Raw genomic sequence first — 26,580 nt, forward strand, 5'->3', positions numbered from 1 at the left:
GATTATTAATGAGCGAGTAAAAATTATTAAGGTCCTTAAACGTCAACAAAATCTTCCCAAAATTTTACCAATTTTATTTACTTTCCATATGGGTATGTGATAAAAATTTCAAGTCCATATGTCCTTATTTGGTAATTATTTTATATTTTACTATTTCACTATATACCGATAAACAATTTAACAATTACAAAAAATATGAAAAATTCCAAACTTATTAAATATATATTCTGGCCAAATCTTGTTGGACACATTACAATATGGTTTTATTAAATATTTTTGATGATCAAGAGTTTATGTACCATGTTTTATAATAAGAGTATTTAACACCTTAAAATCTATTAAAATATTAATTTAATGAATGATTTCAACAAAAATATCCAAGAGATTTTCTTAACATATAGCTACTGGAAAATACTTTTAAAACGAATTTCAAATATTTTTAAAGTTCATAGAATCAATTCCATCACAATAACTTTCACAAAGTAGTGTTAAACATGACTTTAAACATACAACAATTCATAAAATCAGCATGCATGATGCTCACAATAATAATACATGTAATAAATTATTCCATACTCAAAATTATCATTTTGACATCATTTTGAAGATTTAACAACTCATTGGGAATTTTATTTTAAAAACAATTTTAAACACAAACTTTCCCAACTTGTTCTTAAATCCTTTAAAAATCACTCCATGCCTGTATAAATATTCCGTAAGCTCCCACGTAAGCTGCTACGCGTTCTTAGCAGTGGTTCTAACATGCACTTAACTTTTCTTAGTTGGAGTTGTTAAACTAATTCTTGTGATGATTTTTACACATTTGAAGTATACTTATTATGTTGAGCAAGATACTTAATCATGTCCCATAATATTTACTTAATTCCTTAAAGTAAGAAAATTTATATGTTTGTTGAAATACATCTTCTTATTTTCTATTATGGCCGATTTTTATAGATTTATAAGTGATGATTTCTTAGTCTTAGAGATAAAATACCTATTTTATAATGATCTTAGTTTATAAAAGGATTCATGTAAAAAAATGTTTTACATTAACAAGTTCTAACAAAGAGTGGTGGAAGAAAGAAATGAAGATAACTTACTCTATACTTAATGAATTTCTTCACGTTTGGTGTCTATGGAAAGCTCTTGAAATGAAGATTATTTTTATGGGAGATTTGAGTTTATAAACATAAATTTTCAGAAGTTTTAGATGTGTTTTTGAAGAAGATTTAATGAGAAAAGAAGGTGTTTTAGTTGTTGAAAGTTTGAAAGATTCTAGTGTTTGTTCATGGATGAACTTGGGAGCAATGTATTGGGGTTTATGGCTGATTGATTATTCAGAAAATAGAGTTTTTTTGCTTAAAATATTTGCCTCCTGCATGCTTGTAATGATGCACAAGCTTTGGGTAGAACAAAAGGGTTATTGGGTAGTGTGATAGGCTTGAGTGTGTAAGTGAACAAGGAGCTACTAAGGGGATTGGGGAAAGCCATATTGGCTGCTGTTTGGGGCTGATTTGGGGTGCTTTTTGTTCTCAATTTGGTCTATTATGGTGTAAGAAAGGTTTATCTAAGATAGTTTAAAGTTTGGGTAAAAATTGTTGTACATGTAACAAGTTATGTAACTTGTACTTCATGTTTAAAAATCACTTGTATATGTGTGAAATATTTAATTTAATCCCATCATGGTTAAATAACATGCTCGGGTAATAATTAAAATTTTCTCAAACTGTTATGGGAAGTTACTCAACTTTAAGTTTTACCTCCAAAGTTTACGTTACCTGTTACGATTTATAACCACGTTACGAATTAACAAGTTTCTAATCATTGTAGAGATTTTTCAAATTACTACCATCACTAATTAAATTATAATTAGTAACGAACAAATATATAAAAAAATTAGGCGCTAAAAGCGATTAATGAAATCTCATAATAATACGACTGTTTCATGGGGGACTCCTTTGGACGCGCTCTCCTTTATGGGTATGAGTTGCCGCCATCCTTTCTTCCCCTATTCCTGTCCATAGTTTTTCTATGAGTAGGATAGACTGGGTAGGATGATAATGATGAAGATATCTACTAATAGAACCGTAAATATTTCCGTTAGTATGTCATGTGCAAGTCACGTGGCCAGGTCACCCATTAACGAACTCCAATAAAGCAACAACTTCCTCATCATCTTTCATGGACAAGGTTTTTGAAAATCTGTAGCTTCCTCATCATCTTCTATGGACAAGGGTTTCAAAAAGCAGACTTCTCCTTTCAGTAAACTTCTTGACATCTTGACATCCACAATCATTTTTAATACCCTTTTCTACCATTGAATAAACTACAATTGGTCTTTCTTAGAAAAATTCTACCAACATCTTGACATCCACAATCATTTTTAATCCAATCAACAATCTCAAAGTAAGCAACTTCATCAATATTGGTCAATAATTTTATCCTACCCCTTCTTACATTATGTAGACTGTTTTAGATATGGAAACGACAACAAGAGGGGGGGGGGGGGGGGGGTGAATTGTTGTTTTAATAAGTTTAAGTATTTAAGCCTTGTTTTTGCGGAATTAGATAAAAGAAATAAAACTTAAACTTAGAGCGAAATAATGAAAGAGACAACAGAATTTTACGTGGAAACCTTCTAGGCTTAAATAGAAGGAAAAACCACGACTCCACGGGATTTCAAAACTCTCTACTATGTTTTAGGCAATTCGTTACAATCACATAAAACACCTCGCTTCACTCGAAGCTTCTCTTACTAGGCCAACTTCTCCTTTCAATTGCTTCACTCAATGCAACTCTTTTAGCATTACTCCAAGCTAATCTCTTCTCTAGCTTCACTAGAAGCTTTCTAATTCTTCCCTAGACTCACCCAAGTCTAGTTATAATAATTCACTCAAAAACCCTTTTACAAGGATAAAATTCTCTAAAAATAAAATCAAAGAGTTGCACAAGAAAATATTAGATGTTAATTGGCAATTTTTGAACAAAATATTTCTTGTTGATTTTCCAAAAATAACGTATGAATTTAATTGCTCATACGAATGCATAATTTGAGGAACAACCGAATCCTCTATTTATAGAGTTAATTTTTCTAATAAAAAGGAGGTAACTACCCACTATTCCCTTATCCCTAATAATAAGGAGAATAATATGGATCTCAATTAGTAAGGTCAAAACCCACGGTTATTGCCTTAACAAAAGGTAAAATAGGTGTACATTTGATTAAATCAAACCCACGATTTCCTTAACAATAGCTACCGTTCCCTTTTACTAACTATAGGCAAATTAGTTATAGTTTCCCTATACTAATAATAGCTTACGGTTCCCTTTAACTAAAATTAGCTATGGTTCCCTTTTCCAATAATAGGTATGATTACCTTTAACTAATAATAGGCACGGTTACCTTTAATTAATAATAGCTAAGGATCCCTTTACTAATATCAGCTGCTGTTCCCTTCATTATATTTAGCTAATTTAGTTATTCACCAAATATAGATCCGAAACAAAAGCCTAACAAAAAGGATTTTAGAAAATCACACGTTAGGTGGTTATAAAATATTTTGCCAATTAACTTGATAATAATTAAATAATGCAACAAATTAATTTTAACTAATACATCAACTAAAAATCAGAAAATATAATAATCAGAATTTCAGCAGACGTATTTTCTTCAGACTCCAATCTAGGAACACTGCACTGTTTCCAAATTCCAGTTTTGTTAGATCATCAAACTTGGGAACAGTAGACCTCCTGTCTATATTTGACATCCTAAGCGATATACCTTTTCTAACTTCTTCGGATTCTTTTGACGAGTACATGTTCATAGACCAAGTCATAAGTACTATCAACGATCTTAATTACGACCGGATATCGAACTGCACACAATCTCTAAAATTACATTTTTTTTACTTGAAGTGTAGTCATCATTAAAACCTAAGAGAGTCAACACATTATACTTTGTTCTTTAGTAACAAAAAAACTCCTATGAACTATTCTATTATTAATACCCCTCATCATCAAATTTAAGTAAAGTAAATCAAAATTTCAAAACAAATTAAAACTTACCTAAGTAAAGAAGATTAATGGAATGGAAGGAAGATGGCGTTCATGGTTGCTGCGTGCGTTTGGAAGATGAAGCACAATATATTTTGTTTACTTTTCGAAACCCTAAGTCCCTTCTCTGTGTTTAATTTGGGGAAAATGAGTTTTGAAAACACATGTGATGTTTCAAATTTATGATATATTATTATTTTTTTTGTTAAAATTTGAAATTTTAACGGAAATATTCGCGATTATGATATATAAGGACTACAAATAATAAAAAACTATTTCTTTAAAGATAGTGTGTAATATATGGGACCATAAGGAATATACAAATATTAAATTAAATTTGGAAAAGATATGTGGGAACCATAAGCATTATCAAAATATTTAGAAGCGAATGAATAATATTATTTTTGTCCACAATTTATGATATAACTGAAAAATTATTTATACAAACAACAAATATAAAAACAAAAAATAATAATTAAAAATTTATTTAAGAAATAAAGAAAGTAATTAGCACCTATCACTTTTTATTAGGGGTGTTCAAAACCGGGTACCGGGTCGACCTGGATCCGGAAATCCGGGTACCCGCTTTTTCGGGTACCGAAAATTGTGATCCAGTTCCAATCCAGTTTAAACCGGGTACCCCGAATCGGGTTCTCAGTTTAAATCGGGTCGGAAACGGGATACCCGGTTTTCTTAGAATGTTTTTTTTAAAAATATTTTTTTGTCTTGTTTTCATTCAACTATGAGTTTTTAGCTCTATTTTTATTTAAAATATTTTTTTATATAAAATTCAAATACTAACTCTTTAAAAATATTTAGCTTAATTATCATAAAAGACAAATTAAGAAAACTAAAGAATAATATTGTTAAACATTGGTTTAAGTAAGAGCAATTATACAAAAAAAAATTAATCCACGGAGAAAAATTATATTAAGATTCAACCCAAAATTAGCTTAATAGATACCATCATTATTTAATTTTAAAAAAAATCCAGATAATCGGGTACCGATCCGGATTATCCGCTTTGCAAAAACCGGGTAAATTATCCGATTTTTAAAACCGAATACTGGGTAATTTGGATCGCATTTTTTTCACAGCCCTACTTTTTATACTCATTCTCTTGCTAACCATAAAATTCGAGGTCGATGCATGTGAAATCATTAAAATTTCACACATTAGTCATCCAACTCTCATGGCTTTATTCCTTTGACCAAAAAGTTCAAAGCCATCTCGCGTTAGACATTTAGCCAAAATTGACAATACCTCGACGGTTCACACGGAGCAAGTTTTCTCTCGATCCAAATGAAGGAATGTGGACTGAATTCACCCATCATAAATTCACATTGACTTGGAAATCTCATCTCCAATTTTCAAAGGCCATTAGGCATCCTTACTCATGACCCAAAAAAAGTCATCTTACTATTTCACAATTTTTCTTTCTCCTAAAATTTCATCTTTTAACCTAATTTTATTAACAATGACTTCTTTTAAAAGGTCATCATCCTCTTTTTCATACTTTTTTTCTACCTCACCATAATTTCTCTCCCTTAATTTATCTAACATTTATCGTTATTTTTTTATAATAATATTTTCATGTACAAAGTTAATATAATTTTTTATTTGATTAAAATAGATCTACTATTTTATAATTAAAAAAAATTATTCTTTTAATAAAAATAATATTTTTTAATAAATATAAATATAAATATAATTTTAAATAAATATTTTTTAATATTAAGAAAAATTCGTTGACTTCAAATAAATATTACAATGCACATACATAAAATAAATACACAAATTAAAAAACTAAAATTTTAAATGATACATTAATTGCGGTTCTCTCCAAACTTTTGTCAGATATTTTCAACCAAGTCATCTTTTAAGGATAAATGTGTTTGTCGATCTTCAACATCATCCTTACTTGCCAAGTATCGATTGATATCAACAATTCTATCTGTGTAATACTCAAAGTCATCATTTAATCCACTTGTACCTTCTGATTGACCTTTTGGGCGATCTCCCATGAACTCTCTACCATCAGCATAGTGTGTATATGTATCTCTTTCATCTTCCACTATCATATTATGCATAATAATACAAGAAGTAATTATATTAGAGAGTCGTTCTTCATCCCAAGCAAGTGAGGGCTTTCTAATTATTGCAAATCGAGCTTGCAACACCCCAAATGCTCGCTCCACATCCTTTCTTGCTGCTTCTTGATGTTGGGCAAATAACCTTGCTTTTCCTGTTTGCGGTTCAGTAATAGACTGAATAAAAGTAGCCCATTTAGGATAAATGCCATCAGTGAGATAGTAAGCCATGCCGTATTGATTTCCATTCACCGTGAAATTGACAGGTGGTGCCCTTCCTTCAAACAAATCAACTAAAAGAGGTGATCGATATAGCACGTTGAGATCATTACATGAACCTGGCATCCCAAAAAAGGCATGCCATATCCATAGGTCATGATCGGCGACAGCTTCAAGAATAATGTTGCAACACCAGCTCGGCCACTATTGCCCTTTCCATGCTGCTGGGCAATTCTTCCACTCCCAATGCATGCAATCAACACTACCAATCATTCCAGGGAATCCTCGTTCTTCACTAAAGGCTAATAATCTCATCAAATCTTATGGTGTTGATTTTCTCAAATAATGTTGCCCAAATTGGTTGATTATTCCCTTTGTGAAATGAGTGAGTGCTTTTCGTGCTGTGCTTTCGCTAATTCGGAGGTACTCATCAACTTGATCAGCAGCCACCCCGTATGCTAGCATACGAAGAGCTGTAGTACACTTTTGTAAAGCACTTAGACCTTTTCTACCAGTTGCATCAATGTTGGTAGTGAACCATGGATCGTTGTTGGAGACAGCTTCCATTATCCGTAAAAATACATGTTTCCTCATCCTAAACCTACGTCGAAACAATCGAGAAGAATATGTAGGATTTTCAGCAAAATAATCATTAAATAGTTGGGAATGACCTTTTGAATGGTCTCTTTGAATTCGACATTTTTTTTTGTTCTCACCCTTGGTTGTAGTGTTGAGACAATGGGAGGAATTGCGTATTGAAAGGCATAATCAACCATATTATGTATTAGTTCATTCTCTTCGTCAGAAGATGAAGAACTTGAAGTGGATGAGGCAAAATTGAACTTAGAAAAGCTCATTTTGAAGTTATACATACAATTGAATTTGGATGTGCACATATATAATATAATGCATGCCAAAAGGTGATGGAAAGGAAAAGATTAATGCATGCCAAAAAGGTGATGGAAATGAGAAGACTAATGCATGCCAAAAGGTGATGGAAAGGAAAAGACTAATGCATGCTAAAAGGTGATAGAAATGAGAAGACTAATGCATGAAAACCTTAAATAATTAAAACATCTTTTTAAGACATTACATAATTAAAACATCATTTTTAAACATTACATAATTAAACCATCATTAAAAACAATACATAATTAAAACATAATTAAGACATTACATAAATAAAATATCTACTGACGATTGTAATTCTGAAGGTATTGTCCAAGTTGAACCATCATATCAGCTTCCTATGGCTGAAGAGTTTCCTTTTTGCTTAATGATTCATAGATCTCCCAATTCATTCGATATTCTTCCAGTTGAAGTTGTTTTTGTTTTCGGGCTTCTTTTTGTTTTTGAAGTTCTGTCTTCTCTTTCATTATTTCTGAATTAAGTCGAAGACTCTCTCCAAATGCACTCAAAGCTTGAATTGATTGATCTGCAACCATTTTCCCAGTCATGCGAGCCTTGGCCTTTTTCACACCCTCGGGGCGAGTGGATGATCCTCCTTGAGGTTCACTTGTTGGTGTTTCAGAATCTTCTTCCGTCCTTGATCTTTTCCCACTACTTTTACTACTAACATCACTAGTTGGTTGTTGATCCAATTGTTTTTTTTGATTAGTTTTTACCACTTGCTTCCACTTGTTATACTTTCTTAAAAATTTCCATTGCTCAATCAAGTTAATGTTACCGTGTTTTCTTTGATGGATTAAATGCGCTTCTTTAAGCAAATCTTCGTCTGTCGTGCCACTCTTCTTCCTCCTAAGAGCCTCATCATAACTTCCAGACCACTTCAAACATGCTGGAGCAACTCTAGCCCAACAATATTTAAGCATGTCGGCGATTCTTCGTGGGATCAGATGGGGTCGTTCTATCCTCGCTGCTTCATAAGCTTCCTTAACTTTCTGCCACCTTACTCTTATCTTTTGGTTGGTGCTCACAATTAGATCTGTACTTGTGTTCATGACTGAACATATGAGAGCAATATCTTTAATCAAATCCCAACTTTTCTTTGAAGGTATAGGGGCTTCATTATTATTATTAGGTAGCTGTTGAGATGGTTGAACCAATTGAGTGAAGCTCGGTGGTGAACCAAATTGTGAAACTAGATCTTGAAATGATGGTTGGGTGTAAAGACTAGCATCAACATAATGAACAAAATTTCCTCCATCTTCACCATATTGATCATCTTGATCATTTCCTTCATTTTCATCGTCACCATCATCATCATCATCATCATCATCATACTCCATCTCATTTTCGTCTAAACTTTCACCTCTTATTGGAGTTGAATAGATATCAATATTAGAGTTGACATTGTGAGATTGATGATGGTGGTGAAACATAGTTTGAGAAATTTGGATATTTTGAGGAACATAATAAGATGAATTTGGGATATTTTGAGGAATATAGTAAGAAGAATTTGGAGTATTTTGAGAAAATAGAGGATTAAACGGAGGATTTTGATACTGAATTTGAGCACTTTGATTGTTAGAAGATTTTTTTCTTGGTTTTTTTACATGGATTTCTTACATAATTTGGGTTATTTGAATCCATTCTTTTTTTGGGATTTTTGAAATAATTAATTTGGTATTTTTTAACCAAAAAAAGTAGGAAAATAAGAACAAAATATGTAAAAATAAAATTATGTCAAAAATCAATATGGGTCTCATTTTATAGATCTCGAAAAAATATGACCGTTGGTATAATTTTTTTTAAAAAAATTAATTAAATACGAAAATAGCCGTTAATTAAAAAAAACGACTATTTTTTGGCAACAATTAGAAAGCAGCAAGTGGCATGCAGGCAGGTGGCATGTCAGAAAGCAGCAGGCTGCCATTTTCCAACAGCCAATCAAAAAGCGACACGTGGCAAAATTTTTAAAAAAAAAGGGTGACCGTTCACATGAACGGGTCACATATTGACCCATTTGGCCAACCTCTTTCCCAACCCACTCAATATTAGGTCATCATTATTTGGGTTTTTATCTTAGTTTGGTCATGTGATCTCTCAATAGATCACCAAAATAGATGCTCTTAGTATGTCTCCATTTACTAGGTACTTCAATTTTTCTACTTTTTTTTTGCACAATTTTTTTTTTATATAAAGGTGTTTTACGATTCTACAAAAATTGAAACTTGAATCAGTAAATTACCCACAAGAGAATTCAACTATTTGTAGCACTTCAATGTGTTTTTTGTAGTACTAAAATTTTCCTTTGTTGAAAATTGAACTGAATCAATACCGTTGGTATACTATAGAGTATAGATGAGTGGACACTGATTTGGGTTGGTTTTGTGTTATCATATCATCAATTATGGGAGGCGTTTTGTCTTCTAGGGTGAAGTTAGTCCGTGACCAAACCCCAAATAAACCTACTTTTCCTGGAAATATAACTTGTTTTTCGTACAAATCATTGGAAAAGGCAACAAATAATTTTCGCAATAGGGTAAGAGAAGATGGATTTTCATCATCTTACAAGGGAAATCTAGATGATGGGTCTAATGTAATAGTTAAAGTTTATAGAACGAGATACGAGTATGCTGAATTTACTTCAATGATCAAAATCATGTTTGAGGTGAGGCATCAAAATTTGGTTCAGATTATTGGTTATTGCGTTGAGGATGATCACAGAATGCTCGTTCACGACTTTATCGGAGACTATTCCCTGTTTGACTTGTTGTTTTCTAACTCAATTGTTGAAGATATTGAGCTAGATTGGCGTAGGAGAGTGTTAATTTGTCGTAGGATTGCTCGTGGTCTTGAATATCTTCACTTTGGAGCTAATCCACCTGTCGTTCATCGTGATGTCAAGCCTAGCAGTATATTCGTGGATTCGAGTTTTAATCCTAAAATAGCTGACTTTGAAATATCAAGTTATCTTCAGGATGAGGATGAGGATGGTCGTGTTGCTGGAACAATTTGCTACATCGATGCTGAATATTTGACAACAGGACGTTATTCAGAGAAGACAGATGTTTATTCTTTTGGAATCACTCTTCTTGAAATCATTAGTGGGAAGAAAACTTCTTTCGGGCTTATTTTGCAGGAATGGGCTTGGGAATTACGAGAAAGTGGTAGGATTCCGGAGATTGTTGATCCTAATTTGGCTCAATTTAGTGAGGAAGAGGTGATACGTTTCACCAATGTTGCACTTTCTTGTGTCCAATTTGATTCAGATCTCAGACCAAGCATGTCTGAGGTAAGGCTAATGCTCTCAGACAACTACCACACGAGTAGCATTTCACTTGCTAGACCACGAAGTCTTCCTGAGCAATGGAATAGTGAAAATGAACTAACGGTTAGTTCATAAATCTTTTGCTGTTTTTTTAATCATGGTGACTTGCTAAGACAAAATCTTTTTTTGGACTATGATTACTAAACATACAAATTTTTACATGTTGAAATTGAAATATTTTGTAATGAAATACCTGTTGTTGGTAGCGTTTGCTTATTGGCTGTTACCATTTGTTTGGTTGGAGGGAATTGGATGGGAAGCAAAAGGAGGTTTTTTGAGGTTTATAATTTTCTTTGTTTGGATGTAAACTTTGAAGGGGAGAGTAATAGAATGTAAGGGATTGTTGGAAATACTTCACATGCGAGACAAGATTTTACATTTATAAAATAGTGGGCTGTGGACTTGCATATATATTGAGTGGGCTAATCCTCCTACGACCATATGGTTTTGGGAAACAATGAACCTCACTGAGTGTATGTGCAAGTCAACGCTCTTGACCCGTAAGTTTGTGGGCCTGAGCCTACGGGTGTCCCGTGTCCACATGAGTTGGCCACGGTGAGATTATATGACGAATTATCACGGCCTAATTGGGATTAAGTCCTTTAATTTTATTAATAACCAAATCTCTCCAAATGAAAAAAATGTTTGGAAGGAAATAAAATATAAAATTTTTTCCTCTCTCTTCCTTCCCCTCTCAAACATATTGGCCCCTCTTATATGAGACCGTCTTACGGAGAGACTACCTAAAAAAAAGAAGCTCATAAATCTAAAAGTTTCAAATATCATGTCTCATGATAAGACCGTCTCATACAAGTATTTGATCAAACATATAGGGCAGACTTTCACTGTTATTCTAAACACTCCCTTTCCCCTTCCCCCCTTCCCCTTCCCTTCCTTTGTTTTTCCTCCTTAATTGTTATCCAAAGAAAATGTTACTTGTATTGTACTGACTGCTGAAGGTAGAATGTGTTTGGATAGAAGGAAGCATGTTTTATGAATTGTTGTAAAATTTAAAGTGTGTTTGGATAGAAGGAAATTGAGGAAAAAGAAAGTGAGGGACTTAGAGGGATAAGTGATCTCTTATTTGGAAAACAAATTGAGAGGAAAAAGATTTAGAAGGATTGGATGAAAGTTTTTTGTTAAGATTTCAATCTTTTTAAAGTTGGAAAGATTTAAATAGAAAACTTTTTATCTTATTTTCTTTCCCTTCCCTTCCTATTAAACAAATAAGAATTTTCTCCCTTTCATTTCTCTTTCCCCCTTTTCTTACCCTCCCTTTCCCTTCCTTTCTTTCTTTTCTCTCCAAAGTTGGTCTCCAAACATAATGTTAGGGGTAAGAGAATAAATAGAAAACAACAATGTTTGAGGTTGTTAAGGTGTATATTGAGTTTTGTTTTTGGACATTATCTGAGGCACTTTGAATTAGCAGTTAGTCCATGAGTTATTTGTTCTGCTGATATGTGGCAGATGAGCCACTTATAAACTGGCTTTATTTTAGAAGTGCAATATGGTATTGGTTCACACTAGAGTTTTTGATTGAGAAGTTTTTCAAACCAATCATTCATTCTGTTACCGTTACAGTTATAGTTCTAATATTTACTCAGATGTCAAACACGCTTACTCTTACGCACATGCTAATATGTTTTCAAGATACGACCATGCTTTAGCATATGAACACTCATAAGAAAACAAAGGAATCTTTTAAATTAGTAGAAATTATTATTTGTTTTTTTTTATTTAAGAATCACCTGTGCATTAGCAATTAGCATAGTGGCAATCGATTTGTTCAATTAATATTTTGCTAAGTATTTTTTGCTCTTTATGGTGTTGGGTGTTATAGGATGTAGATGAAGAATCATTGAACAGATAATGAAGAGTATATATGTTGGTCTTAGCTACTGGAGCTTGAACTAGTTGAAGGATTAATGTGGTAAAATCTGTGATTTTCTTGTTATTGTTTCATAATTCTTGTGTTTAGTAGTGGATCATACTTGATTGTTCAGCTTGACTCAAATATCATGAGCAGGAAAGCACTGATAATGATGTAGGAGATGTTCTTAGACTCTCTTTCTGTTCTTCCTTCCACTTAACAATATGTTCAACAAATCATCTTGTTAAATTGAAGTACTCTTACCATATCCTGTATAGTGTACACTACTATTTCACTTATTTAGGTCAACCAATCGTGATTAATTCAACTATTTGTAACACTTTAGAGGTTGCCAGCTAAAAAGTGGTAGAGATTTAGATGATTTCAATTAAAAGCAAAAAGATTGAGACTCTATTAAATTTCGTCAAGCTTTTTGATTATGTTGCCATTTGTATCCCACTAGTTAAATCTATGAAATTAAACTTTTTTTCTCTTTCCTCTTTCCTCAATCTCCATTGAAATCATTATTTCTCTGTCCGAATCATCATCTCTATCTCTCTCTCTCCCCAATCAAATTAAACTCTCATTCACTCTCCTTCATACCAAATATATTCCGTGATTACAGGATTCAAATTCATATACTTAACTATGTTTTTCTTGCACATTAACCGTAATATATAAAATAAGCTTATGAATAACATCAAAAACCATTATGTAAAGTATTTCAGAACGGAAGAAGTATTTATTTGTGGTGTTAAAATTTTCTTGTGTTGAAATTGAACTGAATTAGTGTTAGTATAGGATATAGATCAGGACAAACTGATTTGGGTTGGTTTTGTACTATCCTATCATCAATTATGGGGGATGGTTTGTCTTCCAGACTGAAGTTGGTCCGTGATCAAACCCCATATCATATAACCTACTTTTCTGGAAATGTAACTTGTTTTTCCTACAAATCATTGAAAAGGGCAACATACAATTTTCGCAATACGGTAAGAGAAAGGATGATGGATATTCACCGTCTTACAAGGGAAATCTAGAAGAGAGGTCTAATGTAATAGTTAAAGTTTATGGAATCGGATACATGCATACTGAATTTACTTCAATGATCAAAATCATGTCTGAGGTGAGACATCAAATTTGGTTCAACTTATTGGATATTGCATTGAGGATGATCACAGACTACTTGTTCATGACTTTGTAGGAGACTATACCCTGTTTGACTTGTTGTTTTCTAACTCAATTGTTGAAGATATTGAGCTAGATTGGCGTAGGATTGTTCGTGGTCTTGAATATCTTCATTTTGGAGCTAATCCACCTGTTGTTCATCGTGATGTCAAGCCTAGCAGTATATTCGTGGATTCGAGTTTTAATCCTAAAATAGCTGACTTTGAAATATCATGTTATGGTGAATCTGTTGTTGAAACACCTGGCTACCTCGATTCTGAATATTTTAGAATAGGACATTATTCAGAGAAGACAGATGTCTATGGTTTTGGAATCACTCTTCTTGACATCATTAGTGGTGTTTCGGTAATGAAACGAGGAAGTGGAAAACACTTGAAATATCGTGAGTAGAAGCGTTATTTGGAGCGGCGATTCGTGGAAGGAAGTGACTTGAATTCCTGCAACACAACACGTTAGCCTTGTCCGGGGGTGATCTCCCGGAAAGCCCCTCCGACGCTTAAGTTAGAACGGGGATGTGAGATTAATGAACAAATGATTATAGATCGAATGCAAGAACAGAGATATTTGGGTTGAGATGACTTGTATGTGGGTAGAGTAATGAATTGGAGTGTGAGTAAAGATATTAAGAGGGTTATTCTCAAATAATTCTTTTCTTTTCTGATGGTTGTCTCTATTTATAGTGGTAAAAAAAGAAGTTATTTCTGAGAGGAGGTTGGTTGTTATGGGTGATAGTGGGCAGTTATCATCATCAAATGAAGGAGAACCAGTGAATGAGGAAGGAAGGGTAGTTGTCAAAAGTAGGGGTGTTCAAAACCGGATACCGGGTCGACCCGGTTCCGAAAAATCGGGTACCCGGTTTTCCGGATACTTAAAATTTTGTTCCAGATCCGACCCGGTTTAAACCGGGTACCCGGATTTCGGGTACCCGGTTTAAAGCGGGTCGGAATCCGGATACCCGGTTTTTTAAAAAAATAGTTTTTTTTTTTTTTTTTTCCTTTTTTCTTTAACAGTTTTTCACTTTTTCTCCTTTCTTCTTAATTTCTTTTCTCCTCTTTCTTTTAAAAAAATTACTCAGAACTATTTCTTTTCTCCTCTTTTCCCATTTTCTTGATGTTCTTCAATCTCTACTCTCTCTCTCCTCTGATTTTTCTCTGTTCGCCTCCACAGCCACAATTTAAGCTGACCTTCAGGTTTTTCCTTTGTTTCATCTCATCAATGGCGGAAAATCCAGATTCTTCTTCGACTCCTTCGTTGGCAATGATTTCTTCTAGACCTGCTCTGACGAGAGAAGATTGTTGGAGCGAGGATGCTACTTCTACTCTCATTGAAGCATGGGAACAACGCTATATCGAGCTTAATCGTGGAAATTTGCGTCAAAAACAATGGCAGGAGGATGTTTAGTGTAAGAATCAGATCGATACTTCGAAGAAGAAATACACGATTGAGAAAGCTAGAGTTTTGGATTCTAATGGTAGTTATAAGAGTCCTTGGCCTTTTTTTATTCCTTTAGATCAACTTATTGGATCTACTATGCCGTTAAAGAAGCTATGTCATTGGATCTACTGCTTGAAGAAGAAGATGGAACTGAAATCTAGATCTAGATCTAGATTTCAGAAATTGATTTTAAGTTTAATTTTTAGGGTTTTTGATTTTGATTGGATTGTGATTTGGGGGAAAATGAGTGAAGATGAAAATTGAAGAAGATGATGGCATGAAGAAAAATGAAGAAGAAGAACTAAAGCACTCAAGCAAGAATGAAGTTGAAATCAGTGAATGATGGGAAAGGCGTGAAGAAGAAGGGTTTTTACTTTTTTACAAAAAATTATTTTTAAAAAAAAATTACAAACCGGATACCGGGTACCCGGTTTTCCAAAATTCGTGATCCGTATCCGACCCGAATACCCGGTTTTAAAACTGGGTACCCGACCCGAAATATCCGAATTTGGAAAACCGGGTGATTTACCCGGTTTTAAAAATCGGAAAGCGGGTTTTTCGGATTGGGTTTTCGGATCCGGATATTTTTGAACACCCCTAGTCAAAAGGGAAGTTGGGTCAATCGGGAGGTTATTTCCCAGGAGAAGTTAGGGTATTTTGAGGGTTACTTGCTCATGGGCTAACTAAGGAGTTTGGAGATTTCAGAAAAAGCCCATTGACTAAAAGTCAAGGTCAATACGAAAGGTCAAAGGGTATTAAAGTAATATGGCATTAGTAATTTAAATAAATAAGTAAATCAGATAAGTGATATCATGACATTTAGCCCCACACATGAAGGATGATATGAAAAGAGAGCCCCAACGACTTGAAATATCTTTCTTTGTGTGGAAACGATAAGCGTCTACCAAAACACCTTAGCGTTATTAAAGGGATGTGATCATAGAGAGCATTCGAACCCTTATGAAGATGAATATGTTCACCATCTGGCAGATCTTTGGGCGGACTCTGAAAATTGGGTTCGTAACCTTCGAGTCGACTTTTACATGTCGAATTCCGAGTTGTAACGAAAAAGTTATGACTTCTTCAAAATAACCGCATGAGACGCTCCAAGTTGAAGAGAAACGAATAATGTCAATCGAGCCACGGTTTTGAAGCATGCCGCGGAGTAGCCCCATCCTTCTATTTCATTCAACGGCAAAATGTAGTTGTGGAGGTTTGATCCTGCGACTTCTGGTACAGCAGTCAGCACATGAGTCCAACTGAGACAGCCTTGCTATTATGTAGTAACCCGCACGGTTTATTTATTAGATTGATGCTTCCTGCCTAGTTTATGCTTCTTTAATGCCGCGGAAGTTCCAATACTTAGAATATTTTTGGAACAAGATAGCCCCAAGGGGGGTCCGACTTGTTTACTACACGGACGAAATCAGCATAATTTTTATTTTATTTTATTTTATTATTTTAATCTGAAGTTGCGGAATTTCAGAGACTTGGAACATTTTTGAACGAGATCACCACCAAAAATGGGTCCGACTTTTCGACCTCTCGGACAAGATACTGGTTTTATTGTTCTCTTCCTTCTCGTTATCATGTTACAAGCCGTGGAATCTTGGGAAGGTAACATGCCGCGGTACGAGTGAGTTGACTCATCGGACAATAAATCATGTGAGTTGGTGACGCGACTTATATTTACACTTAGATTCTTATTCTTCACTGAGGGACTTAGGGGAGTCCGACTTATCGACATCGCGAATGGTAGAAGTATTTGAACGATCTTTATTATCTTAAATCCCTTATTCTTTCATGACGCGGAATGAGCACAGAGGTCCTTGCCCTCGATTATACGGAAAATGCGAGAATTCTCCCATACTTAAAATTTTTGCACAATAATTGGGGGCATCTGGGAGTCCGACTTATCGACCACACGGACATCTTCCACACTTGGAATATTTCATACATAGAATATTTCATACTTTGATCATACGATAGTTTGAAACGGTGAGGGAGATGACGCGGCATGATATTTGCTGAATCTATAAGTCGGATGACAGAATTTGTAATTTTTCATACTTATAATAATTTCCGTTTTCTTGGGGTGTAATTCAGGGTCCGACTTATCGACCCCATAGCTTCAGGAGAAAATTTGATGACTTAAAGAAATTGTCAACATTTTCTCCCACCTTGGGTGTCCGACTTATCGACTTCCCGGACACAGTCAATAGCTGATACTTTGATAAATTTTCCATATTTCCCCCTCATTGGGGGTCCGACTAGTCGACTTCACGGACATAGATAAGAATACTTAGAAAAATCATCGACGTTTCCCTTCTCATTGGGGGTCCGACTTGTCGACTTCCCGGTTTTAGTTTGGGATTCCACTTCTCGTTTAAGGGGTGTTTAGGTTTGAGGTTGAGCATTTATTGCTGCAATAAATAGGATTGTTGGAACTATTCCCTCTCACCTAACCTTCATTAACTCCCTTATTTCTTCAAGTCGCTAGAAAGAGAAAGCAGAGAGAAACGCTCTGACAATCTTCAACCATCCTTCAAACTTCTGACAAAATTCTCGAAGATCTTCAAGGGTTCTGACAGAATTTCATCAAATTTCTGACAAATCTTCAAAATTTCTTCAAGGTATTCAAATCTTTCCTCAAATTCTTGAATTTCTTCAAATTATTCAACTGTTCTTCAAATTGTTCTTCGTGTTCTTGAATGTTTAAAGGTTTGAATTAGTTCTATGAAATTAGCCATTATTCTTTACAAGTTTCGCCTACTATTTTATGACTATTGTTAATATGGATGTCGCGGCTACTAATAGGTAACTTGGACATTAACTCTGCTAACCCGACGAAAATTCCTTTGGTAGTATGTAGACGTTTTAATAAAAGAGGGGTTGCTAATAAATGATTGGGACGATAGTAGTTCGGTGAGAATTACCCCTCATTGCGAATCAATAAAGCCCGGGGATGAGTCATCTGTATCCCCCATATACACACCGGAGATAATGAAAACTGCTCCTTGGGAAGTGAGCATTGCTTTCTTCCCCAATTACTTGCCGCGAATAGATCCAGACCTGGAAGTGTTGTTGTATGTAGATATGGAAAAGATCGAAGGAACCTCCGAGTCCTCAGGAAGGGAAAGTGCAGCGCCGGTTCCTCCACCATTTTACATCCCCAACGGCGGGCCCCTCAATTACTTCATAGATTTACAAACTAAGAGAGGTTTGGACAAACAACGGGACGCCATCTCTTTAAAATGGGGTTTGAAGGATGATATCAACATTATCACTCCGGGGAATTACGACACCGTTAGGTTTCTCCCACCACATTGTATAGCAGTATACTTTCCTTCTTTTGAACTAGGACTTAGGTTTCCTCTTCACCCCTTCTTTAGGGAAATATCAGATTTTTTGAATATCTCAGTTCCCGAGTTATACCCCAATGCATGGGATTGTATGGTGGCGTTTTTGATTTTATGTAAAGTTTTGGCCGCGCCACCAACACTTACAGCCTTTAGGTATATATTTAGAGCCCGGTTATGTAACTCCCAATTGCATGTGTGGGTGGATAACCTTTACACATCGTCGTGGACTGAAGATAGTCCATGACCTCCCTGATAACCAGAAAGGGTATAGGACGAAGTTTTTCTATTTTTACAGTTCTGGGGGGTGGAATGTCAGGACTACTTTTGACATCAAACCCAATCTTTCGGGTTTTAATAACGGGATCCCGCAATGTTCCTTTACTGACGCGGTGATCATAGAGTATGCGAAGATGGACGTCCAGTTGGGGAGGAAACCCATGAACGTCCAGCTCAACTGGATACCGGGTCGTTCTGAGTTGGAGAATGAGAACCTCCTCTCAGCATTCGACATCAGCTTGGCTATTGATCGGAGTACGAGTCGTTGGCTTTCTTCTTTTTTATTACGTGACTATTTGCTTCTAACTCTTGTATTTCTAAGGGTCGCGAAGGAGAACCTGAAGGCTAAAAATCCGGATCTAATGAAGAAATTTAGCGTGATGCGATTTTCCCAGGGGGCTAATCAAAGAGCCGCGGAGAAACCTTTGTCTCTCCCTCCGAAGGTATATATTCATTTGTTTTAGCGAGCCAGATGATTATTCTGACTTTTTCTCTTGTAGGACTCGACAACGGTGGAGAAATGGCTGGACGTAGTGCCTTGTGAAGGGGAGGCCCTCCGACTCCTCGAGGAGAGGAAGAGAACTCACATTCCTGATGAATCTAAGAGGGTGATCCCTCTTAAGATGAAGGAAGTGAATAAGAGTGGGAAGGGGAGGAAGAGAAAGAGAGACTCTTCTTCCCACGGGGAGAGCGCAACAAAAAGGGCCTCCCTGGACACCATACGGACTGCCATACCTCTACAGGCGAGGTCGGCGGAAGGGGAGACGTCTATTCCCCAGGGTGAGGTGCCCATCTTCCGCAAGGGCAAGGAGAAGGCGGGGGAGTCATCAACGGCCCCAGAACCACAAATTGAGGAGGTGTATCGTCGCAGGGAAGTCTTACCCTTCCAGCACGATACCCTCTTCAATGAACTGGGTCACAAGGGTATGATTACCCGCTTTAATAGGGCGACATCTCAACTGATCAGTAGGAAGGACGTTGATCATCTGGAGTCCCTGCCCCCTATCGACAGGGTTCGCCAACTCCAGGCTTCTGCGGCTGAGATATGACATTATATTTTGTTGCTCAGTTGAATGGGAAGACTGGATAATTTTTTGACTTGATTCTTTTTTGGGCAGACATTCTTGAGGTTATTGTTTGAGTTGAATCTCAGCCGTCAGAGTGTCGCGGACAGGGAGACCCTGTCGGCTCTGACCTCTCACTGTAGTGAATAGGAGGAGGAGCTTAAGAAGCTGAGGGAGGATCTTGAGGAGTTGCCATGCTTAAAAGAAAAGCTGGCTAAGTGCGTCGAACTAAAGGAACGCTTAGTCAGGACAAAACAATGGCGAGAAAGGGCCAGGAAGCAGTTGGAGGGGATCGTCGGTAATTTAGACGCGGTTTCGAGCCTGTCTGCCACCCTTGGCCACGAAATCGGGCACCTGGTGGATGTTCACGCCAAGCTGGTTCAACAGATTCGATCACTCTTGCATCAGGTGTTGGACGATCTGGTTAAATTCCAAACCTTGCTATCCGCGGCAAAAGTATATAAGCTTCAATTGGAGAGGAGATCTCGGATAGCAAGGGATTGGTTGACCTCAGATGAGCCTGAGGCGTCAAATTTCTTGGGAGATCTGACGGCGGAGATGGTGGGTGCTGGTTCCATGATTAGTGACGAGAAGTATTGTCTGGCTGCCGCGGAGTTAGGCGTCGACTTCGATTCTCTCCAACAGAAGGCTAATCAAAAGGGAGACGAAGCTTTGGCTAACCTAGCTCCGATTTTGAAGCGGGAGTCAGCGGTGTTGGTGGACCCCAATTGGGACGTAGAGGAGGAGAGGGCTTGGTCGGAGAGAGTTGATATTGCGGCTGAAAAGGAGGCATTATGCCTTGATTTGGATAAGCTATCTCTCTCTCCTCCCTCAGCCTCGGATGTCCCCGAGAACTTGACGCTCTCCAAGCTGGAGAGTTTATGTTTAGACTTATCCAATCTGCTGATCGACGAGGGAAAAAACCTTCAGGGCTTATCTAAGGAATTATCCGAGATTGAAGTGAAGCCATTTAATGTCGAAGAATTTATAAGCTTCACTCCGAGCCTCGGCGAGGGAGTGGCCGGGTCCCCTCAACTACCGCCTCAAGATCCTGAGGGAGATGTTGACGCCTTTCTGGATGATGTTTAGTATTTTTGAAGTTGTAATGAAAACTTGTGACATTATTGACCAAACTTTGTAATTTGAGTTGAATTATATTTTTGAGCCGAATTATTCTGATTTTTTCTGTATATATTTTTTTATCAATGATTCTCTCCGATTTCAAGATATTTTGCTATGAATGTTTGGAGTATTTCCGATTCTAACTCACAGGCCGCGGTTTCCTTCGACCAAAAATAGGGAGTGATGCGGCGAAAATTGACTTTGAACAATTTCAATATTTGGACCCCTCTTCAGGGGGTCCGACTTGTGGATGTCACTAATACCTGTTGGATTAATAGAAAGCATTGATTTTAACTTGGATTAATTTTTGATCTTGGGACCCCAGTGTAGGGGTCCGACTTGTCGATGTTACTGATGGGCGAGAATTTTTACTTAGAACAGTTTCGATCTTTGGACCCCTCTCTAGAGGTCCGACTTATGGATGTCACTGATTCGCGATGACTTAAAATAAATTTGATTATGGGACCCCTCTCAAGGGGTCCGATTTATGATCATTACTGATTTTAATGAGATTTGCAATAATGATGGAGGAAGTAGAATATAACCGAATACTTGTGAATGTTGGAGCTGGATAATCTGAAAATGAAACTTCTGATATATTGAAAATGATAAACACTGAGAAAATGCAAATGATAACGCGACTATGCCGCGGAATGAAACTAATGCTTATTGACTGGCCTCTTGCGAATCTCATTAAATGAAGTATTTCTTCAAGTGGTCTCCATTCCATGGGCGGGGTAGTTTCTTCCCTTTCATGTCTTCTAATTCAAATGTCCCTGGTTTGATGATGCAGATAATTTTGAATGGGCCATCCCATTTGGCTCCTAGTTTTCCTTTATCTACAATTTTTCCTGTGGCTTGAACTTTGCGAAGGACATAGTCGCCAACTTGAATGCGTTTAGTTTTGACGTGTCGGTTGAAGCTGCGAATCATCTTCTGTTTTTGGGCCATGGACCTTAACAATGCATTCCCCCGTGTTTGTGGAAGTAGATCTAAGTTTGCCCTTTTTTCTTGTTCATTCTCGCTGTGTGAGTAGTAGGTGACCCTTGTTGAGGGTATACCTATCTCTACTGGAAGCACGGCTTCGGATCCGTATACCAAGGAAAATGGGGTATGTCCTATTGCCTCTTTGACGGTTGTTCTACTTGCCCATAGGATGTCGGGTAGTTCTTCATCCCAAGTACCTTTGACCCCCTCTATTTTCTTTTTGATGCCATTCACGATCTCCTTGTTTGCTGATTCGACTTGGCCATTGGTTTGTGGTCGAGATACTGAACTGAATCGGATTTGAATGTTGAACCTGTCGCAGTATTCTATGGTGTTCTTACTGAAAAATTGTCTCCCATTGTTCGTGATGATCACACGAGGGATACCGTATCTCGTGATGATATTTCGCCATGTGAATTGACAGACTTGCTTGTCTGTGATTGAGCTAAGGGCCTCTGCTTCCACATACTTGGTGAAATAATCAATAGCCACAATAATGAATTTGCGTTGTCCCTTTGTTGGTGAAAAGGGGCCGAGGAGATCTATACCCCACTTGTCAAAAGGCAGGACGACTTGCATGGTGGACAAGTAGTTAGAGGGCTTCCTTCCTATCTTTGAATGGTACTGACATTCGAGGCATCGTTTGATCAGTGCTTCCGCGTCACTTCTGAGCGAGGGCCAATAATATCCGCTTTTGAGGACTTTGCCAATGACAGTTCGTACTCCCTGATGTATTCCACATCCGCCTTCGTGTATTTCGCGAAGGATGTAGTTTCCTTCTTCAGGAGAAACATATTTTAAAAGGGGATGGGTATATGATTTTTTATAGAGTGTGCCTTCGTGGAGCTCTCTGGCCTTCTTTTGAAGCGCTTTAGCCTGATTCTTGTCTTGGGGGAGCGCTTGATTTTGTAAATATTTGATGTATGGCTCCATCCACGTTTCCGATCTATCAATGGTGTTAACCATGAGGTTGATATTGGGATTAGGAAGTACTTCCCAGATAATATCGCGAGCTGTGGATGTTTCGGCTGAGCTGGCGAGTTTTGTCAGGGAATCGGCTTGTGCAATTTGAGATCTTGGGATGTGGATCAATGTGAATTTGTCGAATTTCTTGACAAATTCTCTTACTTGTTGCAAGTACATCTTCATGCTATCATCCTTGGCTTCGAATTCGCCGTTCACTTGTCTGACTATTAGTTGGGAGTTAGAGAAAGTGGATAATACTTTAACCCCTGCCTCATAGCAGATTTTGAGCCCCATGAGTAATGCTTTGTATTCTGCCTCATTGTTGGAGGCCGCGAACTCGAATCTGACCGCTTTTTCCATACGGACCCCGGCAGAAGATACAACCAGAAGTCCGGCTCCACTTGCTGATTGTGTTGAGGACCCATCTACATACAACCTCCATTCTTGATTGGGTTCAGGATGATGAGGGATAGTGCTCTTGGCAATGAAGTCAGCAAGGGCTTGGGCTTTGATTGCTGTCCGTGGCTCATATTCAATGCCGAAATCTGCAAGTTGATTAGCCCAATCAGTGACGCGGCTCGATTTGTTTTTTCCTTCCAGAATCTTTTTCAAAAGTTGGCTGGTCCGGACGATGATCTGGTGGGTATTGGAAGTATGGTTTCAATTTCCTGCTCGCCATCATGACTACAAATAAGACCTTCTCTACCTCACTATAGTTCCCCTCCGATCCTCGAAAGGCGTGACTTACGTAGTATACGGGGAATTGCTTCTTTTCTCTTTCGGCGACTAATACTCTTGATAGGGAGTATTCGGAGACCGAGACATATAAGATCAGCTTTTCCCCGTTGAATGGCGAAACTAGTTTTGGCAAAGAGGACAGGTGCTCCTTTAACTGCCGGAAGGATTCTTCGGCTTCTCTCGTCCATTCGAACTTGCTTTGCTTGACGGTTTTGAAGAAAGGCGAGCATTTGTCCGCGGACTTGGATAGAAATCTCCCTAAGGCAGCTACGCATCCTGTTAGTTTTTGGACTTCTTTTACGGATCTAGGGGACTTCATGTCTTGGATTGCCTAGTTCTTGTCGGGGTTTGCTTCTATTCCTCTCTCGTCAACGAGGAAGCCAAGGCACTTCCCTCCTGTGACTCCGAACACGCACTTGTCAGGATTGAGTCGCATTTGGTGTTTCCGGAGGGTTATGAATGTTTCGCGTAAGTCCGCGGCATGCTGAAACGCCTGCTTGCTCTTTGTGATCATGTCATCCACGTATACCTCTAAATTTCGTCCAATATGAGACTGGAAGATCTTGTTGACCATTCTCTGATAAGTGGCTCCGGCATTTTTTAGCCCCAAGGGCATGACTTTGTAGCATTACACGCCGGTGTTTGTAATGAATGCTGTGTGCGTCTGATCTTCAAGGGCTAACGGGATTTGATGGTAACCTGCGTTAGCATCCATGAAACTCAGTAGGCCGTGGCCTGTCGTGGAATCCACCAAATGATCTATCTTGGGGAGAGGATAATCGTCCTTGGGGCATGCCTTGTTTAGATCCGTAAAATCAACACATCCTCCACTTTCCATTTGGTTTCTTGACGAGAACAACGTTGGAGAGCCAATCGGAGTATTTTCATTCTCTGATGAATCCTGCTTTCAGCAATTTCTCCACCTCTTCTCGGGCGGCCTCTATTCGCTCTTTCCCTTGATGTCGCAGCTTTTGTTTCACGGGTTTGTAGCCTGGTTTTATGTCGAGTTTGTGGCACATGACACTTGTAGGGATGCCAGGCATAAAGCAAAGACGTCGCGGAACTCGGCGAGGGTGGCCATGATATGCTGTTTGACCGGGCCAGGAAGATCTTTCCCTATGTTGATGCGTTTTCCTTCGAACATGTCTACCTCGTATCGCTCTATGGGGTGAGGCCTTTCGTGCGTGTTAGGGTTCTCTAGATACACGCTCATGACAATCGGGGACTCTTCTTCCCTTTCTCTTTTGGAGGGGGTGATGGAAGCTCCTCGCTTTAAGGTGTTGATGAGGCATTGGCGTGCCGTCACCTGATCCCTTTTGAGGATACCCACTTGTCCATCATCCCGCTCAGATTGTAGCAAGAATTGATGAGGAAAGATTGCGGCTTTGATCTTATTGATGAGTGGAAGCCCCATGATTGCGTTGTAGGGGAATGTGAGATCCACCACCGTGAATCGTATGGGCACGGTTCTGCTTCCATTTCTTTCCCCTACCCGCACGGGGAGAATGATCGTTCCTAGTGGAATGACCTGACTTCCCCAAAACCGATAAAGGGTTTATCGAGGGGTTGTAAGTGCTTTTCTTCGAACTTCATTTTTCTCAGGCATTCCATCGTTATAAGATCAGCCGTGCTCCCGGTGTCTACCAGTACTCTTTTGACTTTCATTTGCCCAATTTTGAGGGTAACCACCAGAGGGTCAGTATGTGGTTGTTGCAGCATTTTGGAGGTAGTGGCGTCGAACGTCATGGTTGGTCCGCTTGATGAGGCTTTTGGAGGTCCTTTTAGCAGAGTGTGGACGCTATCTCTTACGGCGCGGATGGTAGGATATTCTTTTGTGTATCCTCCAAAAATCATGTTGATAGCTCTCTTCTAGCGTCATAGTCCTTTTGGTTGATGAACCTGGACAATTTTCCCTCATTGGGCCAAAGTGTAGGATACGTTTGAGTTCGCGGCATTGGGCCAAAGTGTGGCCGTGTTCTTTGTGGCAATCACACCACATATTATAGTTGCATCGATCAGAGGGGGTGGTAGTAGGAGGTGGAGTTGGCAACTCATCCCGGATGGCGAAGAATATGTCCTTCTTGTTCCGGTTGAACATCGGATCGTTACCTCCTTCTAGTAAATTCCGCGTCCTGGACTCCCCTTCAGCGACATATACGTGTCTGGATCATGGTGGCCCCATATCTGACGGAGGTTCTGGACGACGCGGCAAGTAGTTTCTATCCCTCCTTGATGAATGTTCCTCTCTGTTCCTTGAGGAATGATTGGATATTGGATCTTTCTTTTCTGACCTTTGTTTCTTGGGGTCATGTGCCAAACATATCTCGGAGGCCGTGACATAGCTTTGACATTGCTTCATGGCCTTCGCGTATGTCTTCACTTGACTTTCGACCAACTGGAACTTCAGCCTTTGAGCCTTCATTCCATTGATCAGGGCGTTTAATGCGACCGATTCTTCCAAATCAGTTACTTCCAGCACCGCCTCGTGGAACTTCTTTAAATATGATGATATGGATTCCCCTTCTAATTGCGTTATGCTGAGCAAGTGGAAGTTTGAATTCTCCTGTCTTCTGGATGCTACAAAGTGACCCAGGAATTTGCCTTCTAGTTGGGCAAAGTTGTGGATACTTCCCCCTGGAAGAGAGGTGTACCATGTCAAAGCTACTGCAGTAAGAGTAGTTGGGAAGAATTTGCACCACAATGATGGGTTAGTGGTGTACAGCAGCATCAGGTTCTTGTAGGCCATCAGGTGTTCCTCTGGGCAGGATGTTCCATCAAAGGCCGCCATGTTTGGGATCTTTATTTTCCCGGGGTTGCGAGTATTCAGTATCTCAGGAGCCAGCGGGGAGATTATTGGTATGAGATCTTCGGGAAGGCTAATCTTGCCGGCCTCATTCCGTGACACAGTGACGGGACTGATGGGACGGCTAGATCCCGCGAGTTGTGCCTTCTTCCTTTCTTCCCTCCTCTTATC

At 38.1% G+C, this 26,580-nt stretch overlaps 3 protein-coding genes and 1 pseudogene across 3 annotated transcripts; 2 read left to right on the top strand and 2 right to left on the bottom strand.

The window, feature by feature from the left end:
- Nucleotides 1-5,909: 5,909 nt before the first annotated feature.
- On the bottom strand, nucleotides 5,910-8,707 carry LOC130807094 (uncharacterized; annotated as a pseudogene).
- A 767-nt stretch (nucleotides 8,708-9,474) lies between these two features.
- LOC130806514 (cold-responsive protein kinase 1-like) lies at nucleotides 9,475-19,944 on the top strand. Its single transcript, XM_057671670.1, has 2 exons — nucleotides 9,475-10,662; nucleotides 12,440-19,944. The coding sequence occupies exons 1-2, from the start codon at nucleotides 9,679-9,681 to the stop codon at nucleotides 12,467-12,469; spliced, it is 1,014 nt and encodes a 337-aa protein (XP_057527653.1). The 5' UTR covers nucleotides 9,475-9,678; the 3' UTR covers nucleotides 12,470-19,944.
- Nucleotides 12,469-14,047, top strand: LOC130807110 (probable serine/threonine-protein kinase PBL26). Its single transcript, XM_057672349.1, has 5 exons — nucleotides 12,469-12,483; nucleotides 12,626-12,741; nucleotides 13,260-13,359; nucleotides 13,437-13,595; nucleotides 13,640-14,047. The coding sequence occupies exons 1-5, from the start codon at nucleotides 12,469-12,471 to the stop codon at nucleotides 14,045-14,047; spliced, it is 798 nt and encodes a 265-aa protein (XP_057528332.1).
- A 4,290-nt stretch (nucleotides 19,945-24,234) lies between the features above and the next one.
- Nucleotides 24,235-25,020, bottom strand: LOC130807126 (uncharacterized). The gene is made up of 2 exons (XM_057672350.1): nucleotides 24,631-25,020; nucleotides 24,235-24,507 (listed from the first exon to the last, which is right to left on the bottom strand). The coding sequence occupies exons 1-2, from the start codon at nucleotides 25,018-25,020 to the stop codon at nucleotides 24,235-24,237; spliced, it is 663 nt and encodes a 220-aa protein (XP_057528333.1).
- Between the last annotated feature and the right edge of the window lie 1,560 nt (nucleotides 25,021-26,580).

The sequence above is a fragment of the Amaranthus tricolor genome, chromosome 1 (genome assembly GCF_026212465.1).
Source record: "Amaranthus tricolor cultivar Red isolate AtriRed21 chromosome 1, ASM2621246v1, whole genome shotgun sequence".
NCBI classification, from domain to species: domain Eukaryota; kingdom Viridiplantae; phylum Streptophyta; class Magnoliopsida; order Caryophyllales; family Amaranthaceae; genus Amaranthus; species Amaranthus tricolor.